The following is a 24162-nucleotide window of genomic DNA, read 5'->3' as shown; positions in this document are numbered from 1 at the left end:
GTATGTGTGTGTACCGAACCCCCCCCTCCCCCATTACCTTCTGCACTGACTTCCTCCTTCTTTCCCTCCTTCTCCTTCTCCTTCTCCTCCTCCTCCTCCTCCTCCTCTTCGTCCGTCTCCCAGGTGCGGCAGCGGTAGCCTCTCTTCTTGAGCGTGTGACACACCAGGAAGCCCAGCAGCCCCGTGACGAAGAAGAGGAAGACCACCAGGAAGATCATGTAGGGGGGGGGGGGCTCCGCGACCGCCAAGGCGTCCAAGTCGCTCATGCTGAAGGCCGGACCTGTCAGATCAAGCAGAGGCCACGCAGCGAGGCGCGTGGGACGGGTGTCAACGCTTTCGAGGTCAACGCTCCAGAAGAATGGGGTTTGATAGGATGGATGATCCCTCAAAAAAACAGAAGAGGCCCGGGAGCGGGAGAGACCAGGAGCGGGAGAGACCAGGAGGGGGAGAGACCAGGAGGTGCAGAAAAGGGGAATCCCACCAGAAGATAATGGGGACAGTTTTTTAACGTTTGAAGCAGCTTATCAGGGCCCCCCCCCCCCCCTGTGTCTTATCAGGCAGCTTTGGACATCATGTTTAAACACACACGCACACATACACACACACTCACTTATCAGCATCACACCAGCACTACATGCAGCACATGCAACGTGTAAACGGGATGCAGTACTCAGAGCCGCCACCAGGGAATACAGATGGGCTGATGGTGGCTTAGGTCTGGCGGTAAAATATTTATAATAAATGAATCCATAATGAACATACATAGGACACTCAAGGGTCAGCACTTAGTGGGTTCAGCAGACTTGCACAGGGATGGCCAAGGCCAGTCAGATGATGGGAAACAGCATTTCAATATCCTTTTCTTTTCAATTGTACACAAATCATATATTGTGTTATTTGCTGGCTTCTTTTAAGTCTGTATAGCACAGGCCCACCACAACAATTCATCACGCTGTTCAGTATCAAGCTGTCTCAGCTGATATGAGTACACACCTCGTGGAACAAGCACGTGCACTCTCTCTCTCACACATACACACACACACACACACACACACACACACACACACACACACACACACACACGCACACGCACACACACACACACACACACACACACACACACACACACCTACACACACACAATCTGGGAAGTAAAGAAACCCTCAGGCCAGCGAAGCAGCCCTACATCGTGTGTGTGTTTACAGGCTACAGAGATATTTGGCCCAAGGGAGACCCAGTAACCACAAGCCGACCAATGTAATGATTAACTGATCCATTGAGAAAGAGATGCTGCGGCTGGCTGCTTGCTACGTGCTTCTGCTTTTTCTCAGCAGGTACAAACTCTCACTCTTTCCATTGCTCTTGTAAAAGAGTTTCTTCTTTTAATAATGGCCGCATTGAATGCAGGACGACAGGAAACGTGGGAAGGGAAAGATAAACAAAGGCAGAGAGAGAGAGGGAGGGAGAGAGACTATCCAATAGAGTAGTGCCGAGCTCACTAATGGTATGTATCATTTTGTGAGAACAAAGTATACATTAAGAATAGCATTTGTATTCAAGCATATTCTCTCCCTCTTTCTTTCTCTCCATCTCTGCCTTTAAAACATACACCCACACAAACATAGAGAGCCATGACTGCTACATAGTCTCTTGACCCTTGACCTCTCTTGGTTCAGTGCAGTCTGTTCTCACAGAATCAACAGGACTTTCTTCTGAACCATGTATGCTTGTGCAGAGCGATCGCTTAGCTTCAGTTAGTAGGTTTGCTCTTTTTCCCATTATGCATGTGTTGCACTCCTTTCGGGTGTCATTATATCTGCCTTTTTTTTATATGGCACCTGCTGGCGTCAATGTGTCTTCGAACTGGAAACCTAGCACCTAACTACTGTAGACCTCTTGCCTTTGCAACACCTGACACTGCGGTGGGGTGTCGATGTCTGGGGTGCTGAATGAGTCATGATTCCATTCTACTAAAGTGCTGCCAACGGTTTCCTGCGATGCCCGTTGCAGCATTAAGCTCAGATTGTATTCAGTTATTGCACAGCAAGTGTGAGACGTGCTGCAGCCAGAGCTGTGCAATAAAACATCTTTATGGCCATCGGATAAGACAGGGAAAAGCAACACACACACACACACACACACACACGCACACACATATAAACACACACATATAAACACACACATACCCACTCTCTGCATTAAGAAGATTGTGGGATAGGCAGCTTTATTTTGACCTCAACAGGAAGCATGTCCTGCTACATGTGGTGTGTGTGTGTGTGTGTGTGTGTGTGTGTGTGTGTGTGTGTGTGTGTGTGTGTGTGTGTGTGTGTGTGTGTGTGTGTGTGTGTGTGTATGTGTGTGTGTGTGTGTGTCTGTGGGCATGTGTGTGTGTGTGTGCGCGTGTGTGTGTGTGTGTGTGTGTGTGTGTGTGTGTGTGTGTGTGTGTGTGTGTGTGTGTGTGTGTGTGTGTGTGTCCACATGCATGTATACAGCATGTGCTCCGGCTGGCCATGGCCCACATGTCTTCTCCTCAGAGTAACCCAGGAGACACAGGCTTGTCATCTCCCTAGCCGTCTCCCATCCTAAACACGGCGAAGACAGAACCTCTGCAACACGTGCCCATGTTCCAGTGCCCTGGACAGCAGCAGCCCGTCATGTCCAGTGTCCTCAAACTCTCTCACCGTCCCCGGCAGTCACACGCGGTGGAACCGGTGAGCAAGAGAGGTAGAGGGAAAGAACAAGGCTGTACCAGGGATACACCCACAGAGACAGTCATATACTCTATGCCCCTGTGTGCGTGTGTGTGTGTGTGTGTGTGTGTGTGTGTGTGTGTGTGTGTGTGTGTGTGTGTGTGTGTGTGTGTGTGTGTGTGTGTGTGTGTGTGTGTGTGCGTGCGTGCGTGCGTGTGTTAAGTGCGCCTGCTTGAGAGACCAACTTCATAACATAGGTGGCTGTCGCTGCTTACTAAAGTAAGGTCGACCCTAAGAATTGATTGATCCGGGCTTCAAATGGTTGACTCAGAACGGCCCTCAGTGCACCCTGCATGACTTCATGCCTGTCCTGCCTGCTAAGCTTTTGTCCTCAATAAATATTGTATCACCGGTTACGAGACCAAATAAACCAAGTGCACTGTGATGTCCTTTAAATGCAAGTCTCGATAAAATGCATAGGCATGAATCGTATGCACATAATGTTAGTTATGTGCTTTATTTTAATAATGTGTAGCTACAAGCTGCACCAATCTTAACTAACCAATGATTTCAATAAAGTGTATGCTTTATTTTCGCAATATGCCATGAAGTTATTGAGCAAGGCACTTTTTTTGTTATTGAGCAACGCTGAACTAAAGGGATGTAGGACTCGAACAATAGTAGGCCTACGTAACATTCACAAACATTTCACAATTTGCTTATCAATTGTGATTATTCAATAACCGATATCTGTGCTGCGTTACAAAGGGGTTCAGTTGCCTTACACAACACACACAGAGAGACAGAGACAGAGAGAGAGAGAGAGAGAGAGAGAGAGAGAGAGAGAGAGAGAGAGAGAGAGAGAGAGAGAGAGAGAGAGAGAGAGAGAGAGAGACAGAGAGAGAGAGAGAGAGAGAGAGAGAGAGAGAGAGAGAGAGAGGAGAGAGAGAGAGAGAGCGGAGAGAGAGAGCGAGAGAGAGGGAGAGAGAGAGAGAGAGAGAGAGAGAGAGAGAGAGAGAGAGACGCACACACAACTATCATTACCTTGCAGAACCACCAACCGACAAATTCATTCCCCGTCCCTTCCTCGACACCCTCCTCCTCCCGCCCTTGACGCGCGGTGGCCTTCTGGGTCCTGCCGATCGCGCGCGCGCGTGAACAGGACTACACACGCAGTCACTAATTAGCCAATAGAGCATCATCACATCACTGGTCCTTTAGCTTTAGCAAGGGTATGGTGGACATCCTGATCACATCATCTGCCAATGACTGCTGCTGCGCCAACCCAGATTCCCCCCGTCCCAGATCTACCCGGTCCCAGATCCCCCCGGTCCCAGATCCCCTTGTCCCAGATCTACGCGGTCCCAGATCTACCCGGTAGCCTACCTGATTTTCCGGGTCTGTCTGATATATGAACACTTGGCCGGGACGGTATTATAAGTTCAGACCCTATTTATTTTTATTTTTTTATTTTTATTTAACCTTTATTTAACGAGGAGAAGTCTCATTGAGATTAAAAATCTCTTTTACAATGAAGATCAATGAATCGCCTTGGTTTGGCAAATGCGCATGTTAGAGGACGAGGTGGGCCAACCTGACTGTTAGGTGGTGAAACGACCTCCGAGCGCTTTCTGTCCCAACTGCGGATGATTGCACCGTGAGCTTCATGTTGAGACAGCGCGTTCCTGTCAGGGAGACTGCAGAGGCTCTTCTGGTTCTCCTTATCCCACATTCAACAACATCCCCACCTTTCGTCACCACACACTTGACGTTCCCGCTCCTAGTCCATAACATACAATAAGCCCAGCAGCGACATGCAGCTGAATCTGATACATATATAAATGTATGTAGCCTACTCACGGTTAGTTAGGAGGAGAGCCAAGCCATCGTGTCGCCTCCTCAACTCAGCAGGTCTCGGAGCCTGACGGTGATGACGATGATGATAATGACGCGCCGGTCCACCCAAAGGGGCATGGCCAGAATGGTTTAGCAAAAATAGTGCAAATTAGTGTGCAATTTAGTACAAATACAATATAACATCAAGAATCCAAGGTCCTTATAGTCAGTTGAGAGGCTACAGGCTCATCTCAGTCCTCCTCTGATATCTGATTAGTCAGACTAAAGATTATAGACCTAATACCAACAGTCCATACTTTCACAATGGAAATGCACACATATGACTATACTAAAACGTTATAATCCGACTATGGTAGTAGCCCTTAATGTATAGACAATGAATTCAAATGTGTGTATTTAACATTGAAAAAGAAAGGCTACCATCAACCCTTTCTTTTACGATGGGATATATTGGTAATGATTGTTTTAGGTAAAGTAAATTCTGTGTCTGGCTCTGTGGGTGAGGGCTCCACCTAGAGGTCACTTTTAGTAATTCACCCGGAAACCTTTCAAAACACCTATGATTCCGGTCATAATTTAAACCTGAAAAAAAAAGTTTCAAAGGCCTGTAAATCGGTGTTTGAAAACTCGACACCTTTTGTGTGCTATTTTTCCTTCCTCATAATTTTCCCATACAGATTTTCAAAGTTTATATAACAGTTATAACAGTTTCATAACAAACTCGCGAAGAAGTAAAAGTTGCATCACATTTTGAACTACACACTTTTTCCATCTAGTTTCTATTCGCGTTTTTGATTTTCTGTGCCGTTAAATTAGTTAACTATTATGAAGAAGCATTATGCTAACGCGGATCTGCGCAGACTTTGGACGCCACGACTTTCCCAGTCAAGGTTGCATAGCAATGGCAATGTTTAATAGTGTGTCTTCACCGAAAAGGAGTTCAGTGGCACCGTCTACGGAGGTGGCACCAACGCTGCTGGTTCATGTGTGAAATATTCATGTTTGATAGGTTGTTAAAGGTCCAATGACAGGCCAACAGGTGTGAGTGTGATTAGCCATTACAAGCCGTTTTGAAATTCTGGCTCTTATGCCATCACAAGGTAGACATGCCAACTTGTGATGTCATAAGAGCCAGATTCTCACACCTGGTGGCATGTCATGGGACCTTTAAGAAATTCTGAAGATGTTACTGTTGTAACGGTGTCATCCAGATTCCTCAGACACCAGCCTTCCGAGTTGCAATTGTGACGTCTTTTCCGGTCTCGGAGCACTTATACCGTTCCCGTTCGACTTTGTGATTGTGTCATGAAATTGGCTAGTCCTTGTTTATTGTAAGCTACATTAGCCTCTTTAGCAAACCAGCTTGAAAACAAACAACACAACTTTACAATGTATTGCACGCACAGCGACCCGCAAGTAAGCTGGGAGATTTCCCGACACGGAAAGATGGTGTCCGAGGAATCTGAAACACACCATGATCAAGGTCATCAAAATAAAACTAATGAGAACACATAAGACACTAACTTGAATCTGATTCCTCCATTCAATTAATTATCTGTTTTTCTTACATTTTTACATCGTGGGTCACAAAATGTCTTTAGTTTCGTTTTATATATATATTTATATATAAAACTAAAAAATATTAAATTAAAAAATATCAATACTATTACTATATTTTTACTAGCTATATATATAAATATGTATATATTACTATCTATAAGCTTCAATCTGCAATCAATCGAATATCTCAACAATATCTCAATAGCAGCCAACAAACTCTTACCTTCGGCACCATCCCACAACAGACAACTTTCGATGTCAAGTTGTCTGTTGTGGGATTTTGTGACCCCGTGTGGTCATTTTGTGACCCACGGTTAAAGCAAAAAGTTAAGTTGTGGAGAAAAGAGGCTGAACATCGGCAGCGATTAGGTTTTATGGACCACTGAAATCACGCATGAAATGACGAACAAGATGTGGAGGTTGCGAGCAAGGATATCTAAAGGGATTTGGACAAAGGTTAAGGAATGGAGGCATACATTTAGGAGATTTGACTATTCGTAGAGTCCCCCGGCCTTCGGAGTTGCACTCGTCATTTTCGGTCTCTGTGCACTTATAGCGTTCCCATTGAAATTGGCTTTTCGTTGTTTATTCTTAAATACATTACCCTCTTTAGCAAAACTAGCTCGAAAAACAAACAACAACACTTTACATTTAATTGCACGCACAGTTAGGCCATGCAATGCATAAATTGGTGACCGGAATAAAGTAGCAATGTAATCAAGTGTGTAAGAGCATTTAAAATCAACATTAAAATGACCAATTTGGTACAAATACAGGGAAAATAAATCTCTTTACAGGCGCTGCCATTTTTATTGAGAGTATCATTACTGAACTCGGTTGCCGCCTTCAAAAAGATCTGAGTTTCCGGGAGTTTCGGAGGTTTCGGACTTTAAGCTAGGATGAAAGTGCTTTGTTTGAACACTCAGTTGGGTCGGATATTTCGCTTGGAGTTTCGTGCGGAAGTAAAGCATCCCGAGTCCTCCGAGATCATGGTTGCTCATTTCATTGATAGACTAAGGTGAAATTGCAGCAAGCACTAGAGGCAAACTTAACACCCATTCTAACATTTTGCAATATGATACATTATAGCTTACAATTATAAACATCACCTGATAAATTCTCGCTCATGTTCAACCATCGCAAGCAGTTCAAATTGATTCAGCAAAGAATTGCAAAAGGGTCCCTGCGGGCATCCATACTTGTGGTTGTTTTGATATCTCGTCTCAAGAACAATCTGTTTTTCGGTTTTATGTCATAGCCTACGAACTTCTGATTGGCGTTTCCTGATCACTCTTATTTCGGTAAAAAAAGGGAAGGTTTACGTAAAAACACGTAAGAGCTTCCGAACCTCCGAGCTGCTTTGAAGGCGGCATAAGGTCCGAACCTCCTAACTTCGCGGAAACTCCGAGCGTTTTGAAGGCGGCATGTGTAGTCCCTCGTGACAGCCACAACGTTCCGAGCAAGTCTGTCTGTTTGTAGTTGTTGATGTTATCTTCCTCCGTTTGACCACAGGTCAGATGCTCTGTTCAGGACTATATTTCCCAGCATGCTAAGGGGCTTCAGTCAGAACCAAATCCACATCGCAGGTTATGCCGCCTTCAAAACGCTCGGAGTGTCCGGGGGTTTCGGAGGTTCGGACCTTAAGCTCGGAGGAAAGTGCTTTGAACACTCTGTTGGGTCGGAGTTTTCGCTCGGAGTTTGGTGCGAGTTACCCGAGTCCTTCGAGTTCACGTCACATCAATGACTGCCCATTTCATTGATATACTTAAGTGAACTTGCAGCAAGCACTAAGGGGCGAACTTAACACCCGTTCTAATGTTTGCATCATGAACATGGATATGAACATGGACCTATTAAACAAGTTATAAAGTCTAGTCTCACGAACGATCTGTTTTTCCGGTTTTATATCATAGCCTACGCAATTCTGAGGGGCGTTTCCCGAACGCTCTTATTCCGGAAGAAGGGAAGGTTTACGTAAAGTCACCTAAGAGCTCCGAACCTCCGAGCTGTTTTGAAGGCGGCATTAAACTCATCTAGCCTCCCTGTTGGGTACAGCAGCTAGTCGTTAACTGCACTGTTTTGACAGGCTTGGTCCTGACATGTTTTAAGGTACGGTGTAGTTCTTTATCGTTGCTTTTATATGACATGTTCTGCTTTATGATGTTAATGGTAACCAGTATCACCCAAGTGCACGTCAGCAGACGGTAACATGTCACCAGCTATCTGCTAGCGTTAGCCTTTACAGCTGGTTTATTGACACGTCCTGCACATATCTTAAATCGTCACATTTAATATTGAAGTACAATGCATGAGACCGCTGGACAAACGAAAGAGACAAGTGACATGTTTTAATTCTGAGCTATGACAAATGAGCTGTTTAGATTCCACACACACACACACACACACACACACACACACACACACACACAGGCTGGACTATCAACACGTCATGCAGATGTTTATAAACGTCCTCTGTTCGCATAAGCCAGCTGTTGGACCAAGGGACACAGCTACTAGGATACAACCCATTACAAAATGAATACACCATGCCGGGAGAGCCCGATGCCTGAGACAGAATGAGTCCACATAGATGTCAGACCTCATGTTACGCTTATTACTTAATAATGTAACACAGAAAGGCCCTTGTTTATAGGCTATTGTTGGTGGATTAGCTACTGTGACAACAAAAGTGAGTAATGTGACTGGTTGGAGAATAAGTACGATTAGGTTAGTGTAAGGAGGAATCGAAGGATAATGGGGGAGTACCGCTATATTATTCTGTTTTTACTCCGATTGTTAACGGTAGCAAAGAAGAGGGCAATGTGTTTTAATATTCACAGACCCATCAAAATCACCTTATTTGATTCCTGACTTGTTTCCAAATGAAGCATATTGCAGTCATTCAGCAGCCATGAGGAGAAGGTCAGTGTGCTTCAGAGATGAAGTCCCCCTTCTGTTCCTCCCTCAGCTGAGCCACTAGATCTGCAGCGATGTCGGGGTCCCAGTGGGAGTTGCCCCCGGAGCTGTGCTGTCGGCCCATGGCCTTCGTGGCGCTGACCGGCTTGGACGTGACCTACAACGCCGTGCACCGCGCCATCTGGGACGCCTTCTGCGCCAACCGCCGCGCCGACCGGGTGCCCATCTCCTTCAAGGTCCTCGCCGGGGACCACGAGTACCCCAAGTGTCGCACCAAGGTAGGCAGGACCGTTCTGCTGCCGCACTAAGAGTCTGTCTTCTGATTTAGATAGAATAAAGGCGTGTCAGGGGATGATAACTTATCCACTATATTCACAGAAAGAGTAGGGAGAGCAGAATGTGTATTGGTTATGTATAACCGATGCAATGCATCAACAGTTCAAGTAGATTTGTTTTATTGAGATTAATTACGGTAATAAAAAATGGAAGCAGAGCCGTGCAAAATATGTGTAAAAATAAATAGCCAGATTTCTAAAAGGGACCCTATTTTACCACTAGGTATGATTGTGATTAGGTATTTCCTGCGACTTTGTAATCTTCACTGCCCTGTGGCATAGTGACGTCACAAGTGGGAGTGTCCTGCCAGACCATGCATTGGACTATTAGCAATTGATAGGCGTATTTATCTATCATACGTCAAGGTGGACACACCCACCTGTGATGTCACTATGTCACAGGGGAGGTAAGATTTGAAACGGCTCGTATTGGCTGATCACACTCCCACCTGGTGGTGAAATAAGTGCTCTTTAAAAAGACATGGCATTGTTTGGTTACGTTTCTTTCTCGTGTGGTTCTCCGTCTCTCTCTCTCTAATCTCTCTCGCGCCCTCACGTGTCTTCCTGCGCTCCAGAGAACCTCCTATGAGTGGTACATCCCCAAAGGCATCCTGAAGACGGGCTGGATGAACAAGCACCTGAACCTGGTGCCCGCCCTGGTGGTCCTGTTCTACGAGCTGGACTGGGACGATCCGCAGTGGAAGGAGAAGCAGTCAGAGTGTGCCACTAAAGTAGAGATAGTCAGGTGTGTGTCTCCACTGCATCTCTCTGTCTCCACTTGGGGTTTTCACTTTCTAATTGTCGTAAAATAACAATCGAACACTTTGTAATGCATTGACTGGTATTGGAGAAGCATAAGAAGAATTTCTCCCATTTATCCGACCCATTTCTTGATGTAACCGGACAGATTTCTAACAAATTTTACAATTTCTCTAGGACCAGTCTACAAGGAAGGAACACGAAAGTTGCAGTCGTTCTGATCCAGAAGAAAACCCCTTTGCCCCCTGGTAAGGGCAGCCCTCCAAGGAGTGACTTTTTGTTGGTATCTTGGTCATCTTAAAGCCAGATGAATTTAAGCCCCTGCCCTCCAATTACTCCGTACACGTGTTACATACATTTTGTTGTTCGATATAATATTGTACGTCATAATATTGTATGTCGTCTTTTACACAGCATTACTTTGTTTCCACTGTATACACATTGGAGGAGGTAACACGGCTTTGGGATCAACTTTATGATGGAAATGTATGTCCTATTATAAGTTCTTTGTTTGTTTTTCCCAGGAGAGGACTTGGTAGCATCCGAGAGGGCATCGTCTCTGTGTAACGCCTGTGACCTGTCTGGAAAGAGCCTGTTTGTCCTGCCTCACACAGACCACCTGGTGGGATACATTATCAGGTACCCTCTATCGTACCACCACTGAAGCACCATCTATCTCCTCTTTGGCAAGAAACAACACGATTAGAACAGCAATAGATGTCTTGAATATGATGTTCTGCAGACCTTAAAATCGCAATGCATTTGACCAAAAATATATAAGGAGTTCAGTACCAATGTTTTCCTACTAAATCAGATTTTTTACATAATAGCATATATCTGTTCAACCAAATATCACGATTTCCTAAAGCACGTCTGCCCCCTGGTGGTCAGGTTGGAGAACGCCTTCTACGAACACGCACAGACGTACTACTACACAGAGATCCGCAGAGTCAAGTCCCACAAGGAGTTCCTGAACAAGACCACACACCAGGTTGGGCTCCAGAGATTAGAGGCCTCTCACGTATACATGCTCTAAAGTTGTGTTTCTTAAGGGGCTCTGGGTACGGTTCAAGAGCACCTTTTAGAATACCTTGGGTCGGCTCATTGCTGACCATTCAGGAAAACTCTTTCCGGAACGGTTTGGGGATTCCATGTTTCCTGTTAATCCCAGGTGTGTGAAGTGCAACTTTCGCATAGGTGCAATTTTTATAGGTGAAGAAGTGTTGGGAAGGAGCAGCAAATAGAGAGAAGACGTCTTTTTGGGTGTTAGTTTCAAAACTCTTTCAAAGTTATATTCTGCTTTCCCTTTTCTCTCTCTCTTTCTTTCTTTACAACTCAACTCTTGTCTTCAGCACCTTTTAAGTGTCAGGGGAAGCCACATTTTTATTTCTCAATAGAACGGGCCACAATTCTTCTCAATAATATTGGGTTAAAATGTACGTTTCATCTCCATTCCTTTTTGCATAGCTGCTGTTTGTCAGGCACCAGTTCAAGATCGCCTTCTTCAGCGAACTCAAACAGGACACCCAGAATGCACTCAAGTAAATCCAAAACAAACTGTCCACAACATTTTTGTCTGTTGTGATGGTGCCGAAAAAAAAAAAAAAATGGAATCACTGGGCTCAAATTGAACCACTGTGCTAATTAGCACATGCTAATTTGTGTTGTGTTTCTGCGTATGTTTGTGTGTAGATACTACAGGACAGCCTACAGCCTGGTACATGAGCTCCGAGCCCACGAGACGAACATGTTGGAAATCAAAACAATGGCTGGATTTATCAACTACAAGGTATGACCCCGATCAGCTTGGTTCAATCTCACCGTACCACCGTACCGGCTGCATTTAACATACACCGCTGTTCCCCGCAGATCTGTCGACTGTGCTTCCAGCACAACACCCCACTGGACGCCATCGCCCAGTTCAGAAAGCACATCGACCTGTGCAAGAAGAAGATAGGCAGCGCTGACCTGGCCTTCGAGCACACCGCCTGGATGTCCAAACAGTGAGCCCCTCGTCTCTCCTTCTCTCGTTTACATGTCTAATGTGGGAGTCCGCATTGACGAGAAAAGCGAAAACTGGAGATAGGAAGAACCCATTTATTTTATTTTATTATGTAGCGGGATAGTGTACCATTTAATATAGTCGAAATCAGGGGTCGGAAACACGACCGTGCCAGTGGTGGCACGCGTGCCACCACTGGCACGTGGCGGCATAATCATTGCTGCCACATAATCATAAAAAATATATGTTTTATTATTAAAATTGTTGACGCACAATGTGTCAGCATAATCATTACTACCGATTTTTTTTTTGCAATTTATTCTGTTTTGGGCATTTCCTTCCAGTGCAAATATGTTTAAATGAGTTACTGAAAGCAGTGTTCTGAAATCGATTAATAGTTTTTAAACCTATGTCGGGAGTAATGGACAAGAAAATATTTAAAATATTGTTGCAAGTGGCCTGATTGCATCGCCTTCACATGGTTTCGCAAAGCTGTACATGTCTTAAAGATATTGATGTGGATGGTTCCAACATTCTCATCTATTCTTGTTTTTTACATTTCTCCACAAAGTGGTGTTTTAAGATGTGGCATATGTAATTGTTGCAAATATAACAACAAAAAAAACATTTAAAATGTTGATGCATGATTGTGGACTATATGGCAATAATACAATTCCAGGGCTTCTGGAAATGTTTTCGGTTGCTGTGTCATAATTCAGCTTAATATTTAATATTGTTACTTAAGGCACACTCTTTAACGAGAATATGTCAAACTGGCACTGCAAGTTCAAAAGGTTGCTGACCCCTGGTCTAAATCATAGTCCAAATCTAACTCTTGCTGATTTTTTATTTTCTCATTGCATCCTCGTTCCCCTCCCCGGTGTGTCTGCGTAGGTTCCAGTCCTTTGGGGAGCTGTTTGACGAGGCCATCAAGCTGGGCCTGACAGCCATCCAGACCCAGAACCCTGGCTTCTATTACCAGCAGGCCGCCTGCTACAGCCAGGACCGCAAGCTCACTGCTCAGCAGCTCTGTCAGGTACCGCCGGCCTCCTGCTGTGGCTGCCAGTCTACCACTATCACGCCTCATAACAATAGAAGTTCACTTATTTTAGGTTTTCTGGGTCGTCTCACAGCCTTCGGTACCAATACGTTTCCACAAATTATTCTTTCAACATTCAGATTATGGTATGGAACTAATGCTAAAATGTACAATGATGAGGTTCAAATAAAAATCAAGAAAGAAAGAAATAAAGAAAAATGTATTCCCTCTATCTTTGAACTGGGACAAAGGGAAAAGTGCCTTTTCTAGTTAATTTGATTTGCTTCCTCATTTGCTACTAGTTTGTCTCAGTGTCAATTAGCAAGGTGTGTTTATGTGGTGGCCTCTGGTTGATTGATCTGCTGGTTGGTTGGCAGGCTGGGGCCGTCTGTCCCACCCCCGACGCCCTGGACACGCCCACAGGGGGGCTGGACTTCTACGGCCAGAGAGCCTGGAGACAAGGACACCAGAGTAAAGAGACACACACACACACACACACACACACACACACACACACACACACACACACACACACACACACACACACACACACACACACACACACACACACACACACACACACACACACACACACACACACACACACACACACACACACACACACACGCACGCGCGCTGGCATCCAAGTTAATATGTTAGATTGAAACACATTGGAAAGGGGATGCCAGATCCACGTTGAACATAGCATTGTTTGGGTTATTTGGCAAAGCTTTTTTATTACTTTGAGAAAGTACGGACGAAAAAACGATGCTATTAACTTTATTAGCAATATTCTATGTTTACCACCTGCTGCAGCATATTGTTTAGATAAGTTGATTGCTTTTCAGTTGCTTTATTGTACCAGCTAAGAGAGATGGCGAGTGTGGAGCTGCTGCAGCATGGTGTTGCACTGTGGTGTTGAGACCCTAGTTGGTGGTGTGTAACCTCTGCTGCCATTGGTTCCCTGCGTCCCCAGGCATCGATCCACCGGACCCAGAGAAAGAGAGGACGGGAATACTGGCCCTTCAGATCAAAGAGAGAGACGTCCCACATTCAGTATGTCTGTGTGCACACACATGCATGCACAAAAAGCACGCACCATTACACATAAATAGACAATGTACATTTTGGACCGCAGACAATGAATAATGAGTGCCATCTGACATAAATACATTTGGCCGGATTCTTCCCTCACAAAATGCAGTGCCTGTAACTCACCAGGATTCCTTGTACTGGTCCGTACATATCTACAGGAACCTGAAGCACTCTTCGGCCTCTTGGATCATACAGAGAGCAATAACCTTTCACCCTAACCCGGGTGCACACTCTGCTCTCCCTGTGTTTGTCTGTCAGCATGTCTGGCTGTGTGTCTGTGTGTCTGTCTCTTACACTGCGACTGTTTCCCTGCAGGAGTTGATCATTGCGCTCCTCAGCAACGCCGTGGCCCAGTTTAAGAAGTACAAGTGTCCCCGGATGAAGAGCCACCTCAGTGAGTAGGGGCCCTCGGCCAGACACTTCTTCAGATCCTGGGGCCCTCGCCCCCCCTACGTCTCAAAACCCCAAGGACCGCGGGGCCTCAGTCAGGACCCTTACCTTTTGACTGACCCACTCTCCCATAGACTATGGTTGTTTTCCATTTCAAACATGTAAATGGCCTCTATTGTCGCCTGACTATATCGGGCAAGTAGCAGGCACGATTATATAACAATTCTACAACAACAACAGCAACTCTTTTCACGAGTGAACCCTAAGTCACTTGAAACCCACCAGGGGGGTAAAGTAACTTATTACAACTACTCAAGTTACTGTAATCCAGGCTTTTTCATGTCATTTAAATGATCTTCACTCTGTTTTTTTTTAGTGGTCCAAATGGGGGAGGAGTACTACCATGCCAAAGACTACACCAAAGCCCTCAAGTAAGTCTGCACCCAGAACCGCCCCGATCCACCGATCAAGTCTCCTACAGACATGTTACACCCAGGTTATTACATGCCAAAAACATGGGCGTATATTCACTCATGACGTGTACGATTTATTGCGTGTCATTTTGTGTGTGTGCATCGAACGTGTCAATTTCAGGCGTCAATAAAGTCTGTGTGTGTGTGTGTGTGTGTGCGTCCCAGGCTCCTGGACTACGTGATGTGTGACTACCGTACCGAGCGCTGGTGGGCCCTGCTGACGGCCATCTTGAGCACGGCCCTGCGCTGCGCCTACCTGATGGCCAACGTCAAGGACTACATGACCTACTGCATGGAGCTGCTGGGCAGAGGTGCACCCCCAGCACCTGCACACGCACGCACACAAACATGTTTACCCACGCACACACCAGTACACACAAAACGGCAGAGGTACACGTGTATACGCACACACGCGCGCGTGCGGTGGAGGTACGCACACACACGCGCCCCAGAGGTACACACACACACACACACACACACACACGCACGCACGCACGCACGCACGCACGCACGCACGCACGCACGCACGCACGCACGCGCGCGCGCGCGCCGGAGGTAAACACATGGCAGAGGGACAAACACACACACAAGCAAACACAAGGCAGAGGTACACGTACACACACACACGCCAGAGAGAGAGACACACACACACACACACACACACACACACACACACACACACACACACACACAATGAGTGGACTACGGTATTGTGTTCGACGTTTTGAACCCCATTCTGGTCAAACATGAACCATAGGGATGTGAGCTGAGCATCCTGTCGTCTAGACCATCCTGCCCTCGTACACAGGGTTATAGATAAATACAGCACGCATACGCATTCAACCATCCAGATCGTTGCCTCCACACAGGGTAAGTGATGCTCGTGTCTCCGTCTCCACCAGCCTCCACCTTGAAGGAGGAGCAGAAGTCCCGGATAGAGAAGAACCTCCTCAAAGTCCTGAAGGTACACGTAGATGGAACGCGCCCCATTCCTGCAACACACTTTAAACGCTGACTCCATGGAGTCCTCAAAGAGTCTCTCACTGCTGGGAACGTGTGTAGAACTAGTGACTGAGACCCGGTGGAGGTAGATAAGGAATCACAGGAAGATAGGCCGGGGTTATAGCGAAGATGGAGGTGTTCCTTGTGTGTCATTACTAACGCGACCCCCCCCTTGCTGCCCCAGAACGAGGTCCCGGACGCCGAGCCGGACTGTGAGCCCAGCGGGTCCAGTGCCGCCGCCGCGCTCTGGAAGGACCGCATGGCGCTGTCGGGCTCCAACGAGTTCAGCATCGAGGTTCAGGACTACGTCCCCTTCAGTGAGTCACACATCGGGACGGCCCCCAGGGCCGGGGGCCAGCCGGGACGGACTTCTGAGGGCCCACATGTAGATGCTTTGGTTGTGGGGACATTGAGATCCGATGTTACAATGGGTTTAAGTTGTAGAAGGTCTGATGCTATTTCTTAAGTGGATCAGGCCCAACAGAACAGAATGAGTTCTGATCTGAATTGATTACAGCTAATCCATTATAGCGCCCTCTGCAGGTCGGTAGAAGCTTCCTTTATGTTCACATCAGGGCTTAAAGACTAGATAAAGAGAAATAATACAATTGTGATACTTGCATGTATAAAAATAAATGATATCCTCCCCCATTATTCTCTCCACAAAAAGTATTCAATTGGATAAAAAATGATCTTCAGTTTCTGCTCGTTCATCATCTAACTGAGACAAACGCCCCCCTCTCTGTCTGACGCCTCAGTCCAGTGTAAGGCGCGCTTCCTGGCTCCCAGCTTCCATGTGGACCAACCGATCCAGCTCCAGGTCTTCCTCCGGGCTGACTGTCCCCATCCCATCAGCTTCAACAAGCTGTCCGTTAGCCTCAGTAACCAGGTACACGTGCACAGAGGCACGCGAATGCACTCACACACGCGCAAACAAAACTATTAAAAAATCTTCTAATTGATTCTTTATGCTTAAGTGGTGATAAAGTCCTGCTGTCCACACCTTGCTCAGGTTTAACACGTCGTTCTAATCTGTGGTAATCTGTGGGTGCAGAGCTACAACCAGTGGTGTGTGGTCGAGGCGTCAGGCCAGGATACAATGCTCCTCACCCCTGGGGAGACCAGCTGCTTCAGCTTCAACTTCGTAGCCAAGACCCAAGACGTGGGCAAGAAGATCGAGGTGAGGCCCGGAGCGAGATGCACGAGGGGGCCGGCTGTCGGGTGGGAGGGGTCGAAGGTCGCATGTCAGTCAAGCCAGTGGGTCTCAAAGCTACGAGCACCAATACAACTGCTGTAAAACAATGTCAGGAAACCAAAGGCCCAAAGAAATGTATCATTGTTTTGTTACATTAATCACACCTCACATTATTAAATCGTTTTAGGCACTGCTATGACTGGGTTGAAGATTTCAACGTCAGTGTGACGTAGGGCTGCTCGATTATGGGGAAAATCATAATCACGATTATTTTGAAATATTGAAATCACGATTATTCAAACGATTATTTTGAAAACATGTATTTATTCAGCATGTCCGATAATTTTTTTTTTATAACAGAACTTGGAAATTTCGCCTTTAAGTAATATAAAAAAAAAAGTACACAACATGGTCAAAAAGAACATGTTCCAAACTATAATGATATACAGATATGTATCCAGCTGTCCTGCCTTTTTCTATAAAACATTTATATAAAGAACAAAAAAAAAATGATGTTAATTAAAACTCGATTATGTTAATTTTGTGATAGTTTGACGCTATAATCGTAATCGCGATCAAAATTAGATTAATCGCCCCGCCCTAATGTGACGTTGAACTGGGGGACCAATCGGGGGCCCCTTATTGTTGCACCCTGTGTTGGAGCTGTGTGTGTGTGTGTGTGTGTGTGTGTGTGTGTGTGTGTGTGTGTGTGTGTGTGTGTGTGTGTGTGTGTGTGTGTGTGTGTGTGTGTGTGTGTGTGTGTGTGTGTGTGTGTGTGTGTGTGTGTGTGTGTGTAGATGACGGGCATAGAGCTGATGCTGGGCAGCGGCCGCTGGGTGTTCCTCAGCTGGAGGGGGGCGGGGGGCGACGCCGCCTCCGCCCACGAGGCCCTGCAGGCCAGCCGCTCGGCCCGACCCCGGGGCCCCGGGTCAGGGGCCCGGCCGGAGGGGGCCTGGGACGCCCTGACCATACAGCACAGCACCATGTGAGACTCAGACGCGCACACACACACACACACACACACACACACACACACACACACACACACACACACACACACACACACACACACACACACACACACACACACACAAGCCAACGCCAACACACACATAAGCCAACACAAGCACACTCACTCACCAAACTCACTCAGTCACGCACGCACGCGCGCGCGCGCGCGCATGTATTTTGATTCTTCAAGTGATGCCGATATCTGTCTCTGTCTCTGTTGTCTCTGCTCTTGTTGTTTAGGATCATCTCCAGAGTTCCCAAGATCTCTGTCCAGCTCAGCCACCAGCCCCCGGCCCTGAACAACGAGATGTACTGCATCACCCTCAGCATCCAATCACAGGAGGAGGGCGTGGCCAGAGAGGTCCGGCTCACCGCCGGCCTCAAGCCCGGTATGGACCTGGCTGGAATGGTTCATGGTGTTGAATCACTTTAATGACATCATGAGGCATAATGTCTAGAGGTTGGTCCACGGTTACATTCTCCTCCGTTCTGTCTTCTTCCTCTCAGGTCAGGATGCCAACCTCAGCCAGGCCACCCATGTGACCCTGGACCGCGGGCAGGTGTGTGACGCCAGCGACCCCGCCCTGCTCCCAGATATACCGCTCGGGGATCTGAACCCAGGCCACAAGGTGAGACCACGCATACACACGCGCATACAAATACACTCACACCCTACTCACTCAGTTTAATCGGAATAATGCGATTTAGTTTGTGAAACTACAGCTTTTCCCATGTTTTGTGTGTTCATGTGTGCCCCACGTTTCGTGTGTGTGTGTGCCCAGGTGGAGCAGCGTGTGTATGTGAGGTGTGTGTCGACAGGGCCCAGGGTCTTCCTGTTCCATGTGGCCTACAGCATCAACACCAGTGTGGACGGACAGGAGATCGACTGCAACTGTCACAAGGTGAGAGGTCAGGAGCACAGCGGCAGGCTCCTCCCCCCAACACACCTGGTCCAGGCTCCTCCCCCCCACACACCTGGTCCAGGCTCCTCGCCCACACACCTGGTCCAGGCTCCTCCCCCCCCCACACGCCTGGTCCAGGCTCCTCCCCCAACTCACCTGGTCCAGGCTCCTCCCCCCACACACCTGGTCCAGGCTCCTCCCCCGACACACCTGTTCCAGGCTCCTCCCCCCAGACACCTTGTCCAGGCTCCTCCCCCAACTCACCTGGTCCAGGCTCCTCCCCCCACACACCTGCTCCAGGCTCCTCCCCCCACACACCTGGTCCAGGCTCCTCCCCCCACACACCTGCTTCAGGCTCTGCTGTTAATGTTACCACGGCAACGCTGCCATGGGTCTTCAGCCACCAGCCAATGAAATAATATTTAGCCTATACTTAATCTGGGTAACACTCGATGTTTTAATATTTTGCATACATTAGTGTTTGTATAAGTATCAATAATGTGCTACGTTCTACGACAAAATGGAAAAGGTGTTTAACACTGAAACGATGCGTGCCCCTTGACACGGGGTCAGCGTTCCCCTGCGTCGGACGGTTTGGGAGTCTGTTGGCGGTTGGAAAATGTAATGACGTTGTCGTTAGTACCGCTGAGTGTTAATTCCTCTCTCCTCGAATTGGTGCTTTCAAGGATGAGACCATCGCCATAGAGACCGTGGAGCCCTTTGAAGTTTCCTCCAAGTTCGTGTCGACCAAGGTCTGATATTGACTCACCCCCTGTACGGTAACATGGTCTATGGACTCACCCCCTGTATGGTCACATGGTCTAGTGACTCACCCCCTGTATGGTCACATGATCTATTGACTCACAGGGGTCATAGCATCTGCCATCTACAACATAAATATACCATTCAATCGTTTTCTTCATCTGATGTTCCTTTTTAGTTTTTAAAAGCGGTGCAATATTGCAGTTAAAAAGAGAAGCAGGAGGATTGAACTGTTCTCCTCTTAGTATCTCGATGACGGCCGCACCCTGCTGAGTCGGTGATGTTTCCCCCCCCCCCCCCGCCCCCCTCCCAGTTGGAGCCCCTGGACCGCGTGGTGGTGGACATCCCCTTCGTGCTGATGACGGACCTCCTGTCCTCCTCCCCCTGGCCCCTGCTCCTCCACTCCTCCTCCCTCCAGCTGGTCACCATGGCGACCTGCACCCCCCACCCCCAGTCCCAGCTGGAGCAAGGTAAGGCCCGCTCCAGTGTGCTTTGAGCTTCGGTAAGAGTGTCAGGGTATAAGATGTATCGATAGATTGGCGCTTAAATAAAACCAAAGGGAAAGGACCTCCTCCTGGCTGAATCTGTGCCTATAGGATGTTTTAACAAGACGTGCTTACGGTGCTGTAGGTAAGATCGAAGAGCTAGAATTTGAGTGTCACTTGTTAGAGGGCCAGAGTTATCCATCAGCTGTTTGTGAGATAAACGCTCTGTGAGATGATCTGTTACGGTTGCCTGTGTGTGAAACAAGCTCCATTTTAGACCAATCAGGGAGATTCTCGTCTCTGATTGGCACGGGGAGTCCAGATCGTCCATGGCCAGATAGAAAGAGAACGTTTGGGAGGGAAGGGGCGTTCACCAGTTCAATGTTGATATGATGCAAAAGCCACATCGCAGCAATCGTTTGTGGCCGACGGATGTTCCTCTGCCTCCCTTGTCCCTCCTCCAGTGGTTCTCCAAACGGGGGAATGTGCCAGCGAGTGTTTCTGCCTCCAGTGCCCGTCGGGCGCTGAGGCCAACGGCACCGTGGCCACGGGGCAGTACGTGATCTCGTGGAGGAGGTAGGCAGCATGCCATGCATCTACAGGCAGACATAAATACCCGTCTGCTGTTCCCCATAATGAGAATTCAGCCATTTTGCCTTATTGTCCTTGATTGCTTTTAAAACAGAACGCAAGCCTTTGTTATCACAGTGAATGGCCTTGTGATGGTGGGGACATATATTAATAAACTCGCCTTGCCTACATGGCGTGCCAGTGCATATGAGGTCAGATGTATGTAGTATATAACCTTCTGGGTGTTTGGCTCTAAAGCTAACCTTGATAGATGGGTGATAGCATGAGACGGCAGCAGGCCCCCATGAGGTCTAGCTGGGCCTGGGCCCTCCATCAAGGAGGACTGGACCCTGATGATCTGGTACCCTTTGTTCTGCCTCAGGGAGTCTTCTAGTCTGGACACTCCTCTGGTCCACACCACCGTCCCTCTGCCACACATCCCCCTGGAGAACATCCCGCTGTACATACACGCTGGTGAGGACACGGGCGCATCCTGCACATGTCTGAAAACATCACATTTAATAATAAAGGAAATGCATGAGACTGCTGGACAAACAAAAGAGACGAGTGACATCTTCTAATGCGCCGGGCAATGACAGATAACTAGTTTAGAGTCCACTGACTGACTGACTGAGGCACAAACACATGTGCAGAGCTAGAGCCAGATGATCAAAATTAGGAATAAATACTTGATATAGCAAAAAGCAAATGCGCTGATCATACAAAGCACGTCCTCTTACTCAAGAACAAACAAGCTTTGAAATCCAGGTCTACATTGGCGGTTTTACTCATTATGTCCACGCAACACAGAGATGTCCCCTCGATATCTTTTTCTATCTTCCCCACGTTGAATCCAAGACACTGACTGTATGTGTCTCCAACCCCGCCTCCCCAGAGCTGCCCTCGTTCGGCCGCGTGCGAGAGACCCTCCCCGTGCGCTACCACATCGAGAACAGGACCGCCCTCGTCCAGCAGGTGGAGATGGCCGTCGAGCCCTCTGACGCCTTCATGTTCTCCGGCCTCAAACAGGTGTGTGTGTGTGTGTGTGTGTGTGTGTGTGTGTGTGTGTGTGTGTGTGTGTGTGTGTGTGTGTGTGTGTGTGTGTGTGTGTGTGTGTGTGTGTGTGTGTGTGTGTGTGTGTGTGTGTGTGTGTGTGTGTGTGAGTGACATCCTAATCCAATCCTATTAAGCCATTGTGGGGTCTGTTCTACAGTGTTTTGATTCTTGAGAAAAAATTCAATGTCTTATGAATCTTACGTTCAATTAAATTAATATTTTTCGGTGTGGAGGGCTAGCCTTCCCCACTGGCGCATCAGCAACCTTTTTGAAAGGCAGAGTGTGTGTGTCCAGGTGCGTCTCCACATCCTGCCCGGTGCAGAGCAGCAGATGCTGTATAACTACTACCCCCTGATGGCGGGCTACCAGAGCCTCCCCCAGCTCAACATCAGCCTGCCGCGCTGCCCCGCCACCGACACACACACGCTGCGCCGCTTCCTGCCCCAGCGCATCTTCGTCAAGGTACACACACACACACACACACACACACACACACACACACACACACACACACACACACACACACACACACACACACACACACACACACAGTTGTCGATTTGCCTATATTATAAGCTACACAACGTGCAACCATTTGCAGAACTAGGACAATAGAGTGCAGAGATGCATACAGGACAAACGTTCCCATGGTGCACACATTGGCAGTTAAGTGAGTTGATTTAGAAACGGTCTTTAAAGTGATTCTTGGTAGAAGTTGTGCAACTTACATTATGATCGTCTGCTCTCCAGCCCCAAGGTCGAGAGCTGGACGACGCGTCCATCGCTGCAGCCTGACGGCCTGGCACCAAGAGACAAACATTCCCTGCTCCGCGTCCAACTACAAATACAGAGGATTGATTGGAGATTTCTTGTTCATTTGGCTTTTGTTAGCCACTGCTCTTGCACAGATTTTAAGTATAGAATGGACAAGGCAGTTTTGTGTGTGTGTGTGTGTGTGTGTGTGTGTGTGTGTGTGTGTGTGTGTGTGTGTGTGTGTGTGTGTGTGTTATATTGTTGTCGTGTTCCAGATGATTTGAGTGTGGATCTATTGGTACAATATTGATGCATCTCAAAATGAGAAACGTTTATTCTCACCTATTTAGGATTAGCCATTAGTTGACAGTTTATTTAATGTGAACTAATTATCGCAGTCAACATTGCCCTGAACCAATAACCATTGAATGCTTAATGCATATATTAGTAATGACATATTAATTGCATATTTGATTAACAATAAGAACATCTGTACTATTACTTTAGTAACGCGGATGAGAAAATGTGTCTGACTACAGTATGTTCAATAAAATAATCCACTCAGTGTTCGGTGTGCAGCCTTTGTGATTCAAACAGTGGTCGTTCTGACTGGTCTCTGTCCGTCAGGACTGAAGGTCCACAGATCAGGCGGGGTGGTGTCTGCCTAGAGCTGACCACACAAACATGCAGGGTTAAAGAAGTATGAAAATATGAAACATCTATGAGATTGTTTTAACATTTTCTGAGGACATTTCACAAATGTCCTAATGGTTTCATTTAACCTGAGCTATGACTGATTACCTTTCTTTCAAGTATGTCATGCATTTTCTAGCAACTATATTTAATAAAAGTGGGATTTAACTGACATTAGACATCACAGCATTTCATTGAGTTGCATGCATCAGTGGAGGCCTCAGTTTGACAAAGAACCAGTGAAGACCAGCAGCATCGATTATCTCCATCCATGGTCGAATTATATCAATGATATCTGGTCACTAGAGATCAGAATGAACAGAACCTTGAAAACAAACAATGTATCGTCCATCGATTATCAACTAAACTCTCCATGTGTAACCTGAGATGACATTTTGAAACCTGGGAACCTGCAGTTTAAAATAATTTTCGGAACCGAAAAGACGCATGTGGAGTAAAAGGTCATGACCCCAGGGGACCGGGCTGCCTCATCCCTTAGTTCAGGACTGTGTTCCACCTGGAGGATGACCGAGGTACCCCCGGAGGATACAGGAGATACACCTGGAGGATGAATGAGGTCCCTACAGTCGGGTCAAATGAACACTAGGACCTCTTAA

The 24162-nt window shown here is 47.1% G+C and overlaps 2 protein-coding genes across 3 annotated transcripts in view; one reads left to right on the top strand and one right to left on the bottom strand.

Moving 5' to 3' along the window:
- rell2 (RELT like 2) overlaps positions 1-4637 on the bottom strand; it is a 14401-nt gene extending 9764 nt beyond the window's left edge. Inside the window, exons 1-2 of the mRNA XM_060062097.1 lie at positions 4551-4637; positions 38-280 (exon numbers count right to left, since the gene is read on the bottom strand). Coding sequence (XP_059918080.1) covers positions 38-266 — 229 coding nt within the window. The 5' untranslated portion in view covers positions 267-280; positions 4551-4637. The remainder of the gene's footprint in view (positions 1-37; positions 281-4550) is intronic.
- Positions 4638-8056: 3419 nt separating this feature from the next.
- trappc11 (trafficking protein particle complex subunit 11) lies at positions 8057-23416 on the top strand. Of its 2 annotated transcripts, none has more exons than XM_060062092.1 (30): positions 8057-8216; positions 9076-9301; positions 9934-10103; positions 10301-10365; positions 10642-10756; positions 11009-11108; positions 11585-11658; positions 11810-11906; positions 11987-12120; positions 13014-13155; positions 13536-13629; positions 14135-14214; positions 14569-14647; positions 15020-15074; positions 15282-15427; positions 16019-16080; positions 16303-16435; positions 16877-17007; positions 17173-17298; positions 18111-18298; positions 18565-18713; positions 18832-18953; positions 19107-19226; positions 19913-19978; positions 20302-20458; positions 20938-21049; positions 21426-21517; positions 21939-22072; positions 22394-22561; positions 22850-23416. In XM_060062092.1, exons 2-30 carry the CDS (start codon positions 9098-9100, stop codon positions 22892-22894), a joined length of 3360 nt encoding a protein of 1119 aa, XP_059918075.1. In that variant the 5' UTR covers positions 8057-8216; positions 9076-9097; the 3' UTR covers positions 22895-23416. The 2 variants fall into 2 exon arrangements, with proteins under 2 accessions (XP_059918075.1, XP_059918074.1); XM_060062091.1 differs by having other exon boundaries at positions 10295-10365.
- Positions 23417-24162: the final 746 nt, after the last annotated feature.

The sequence above is a fragment of the Gadus macrocephalus genome, chromosome 10 (genome assembly GCF_031168955.1).
Source record: "Gadus macrocephalus chromosome 10, ASM3116895v1".
Taxonomy (NCBI): domain Eukaryota; kingdom Metazoa; phylum Chordata; class Actinopteri; order Gadiformes; family Gadidae; genus Gadus; species Gadus macrocephalus.
Note: the sequence above shows the minus strand (reverse complement) of the source record. Positions and strands in the feature narration are given on the sequence as shown.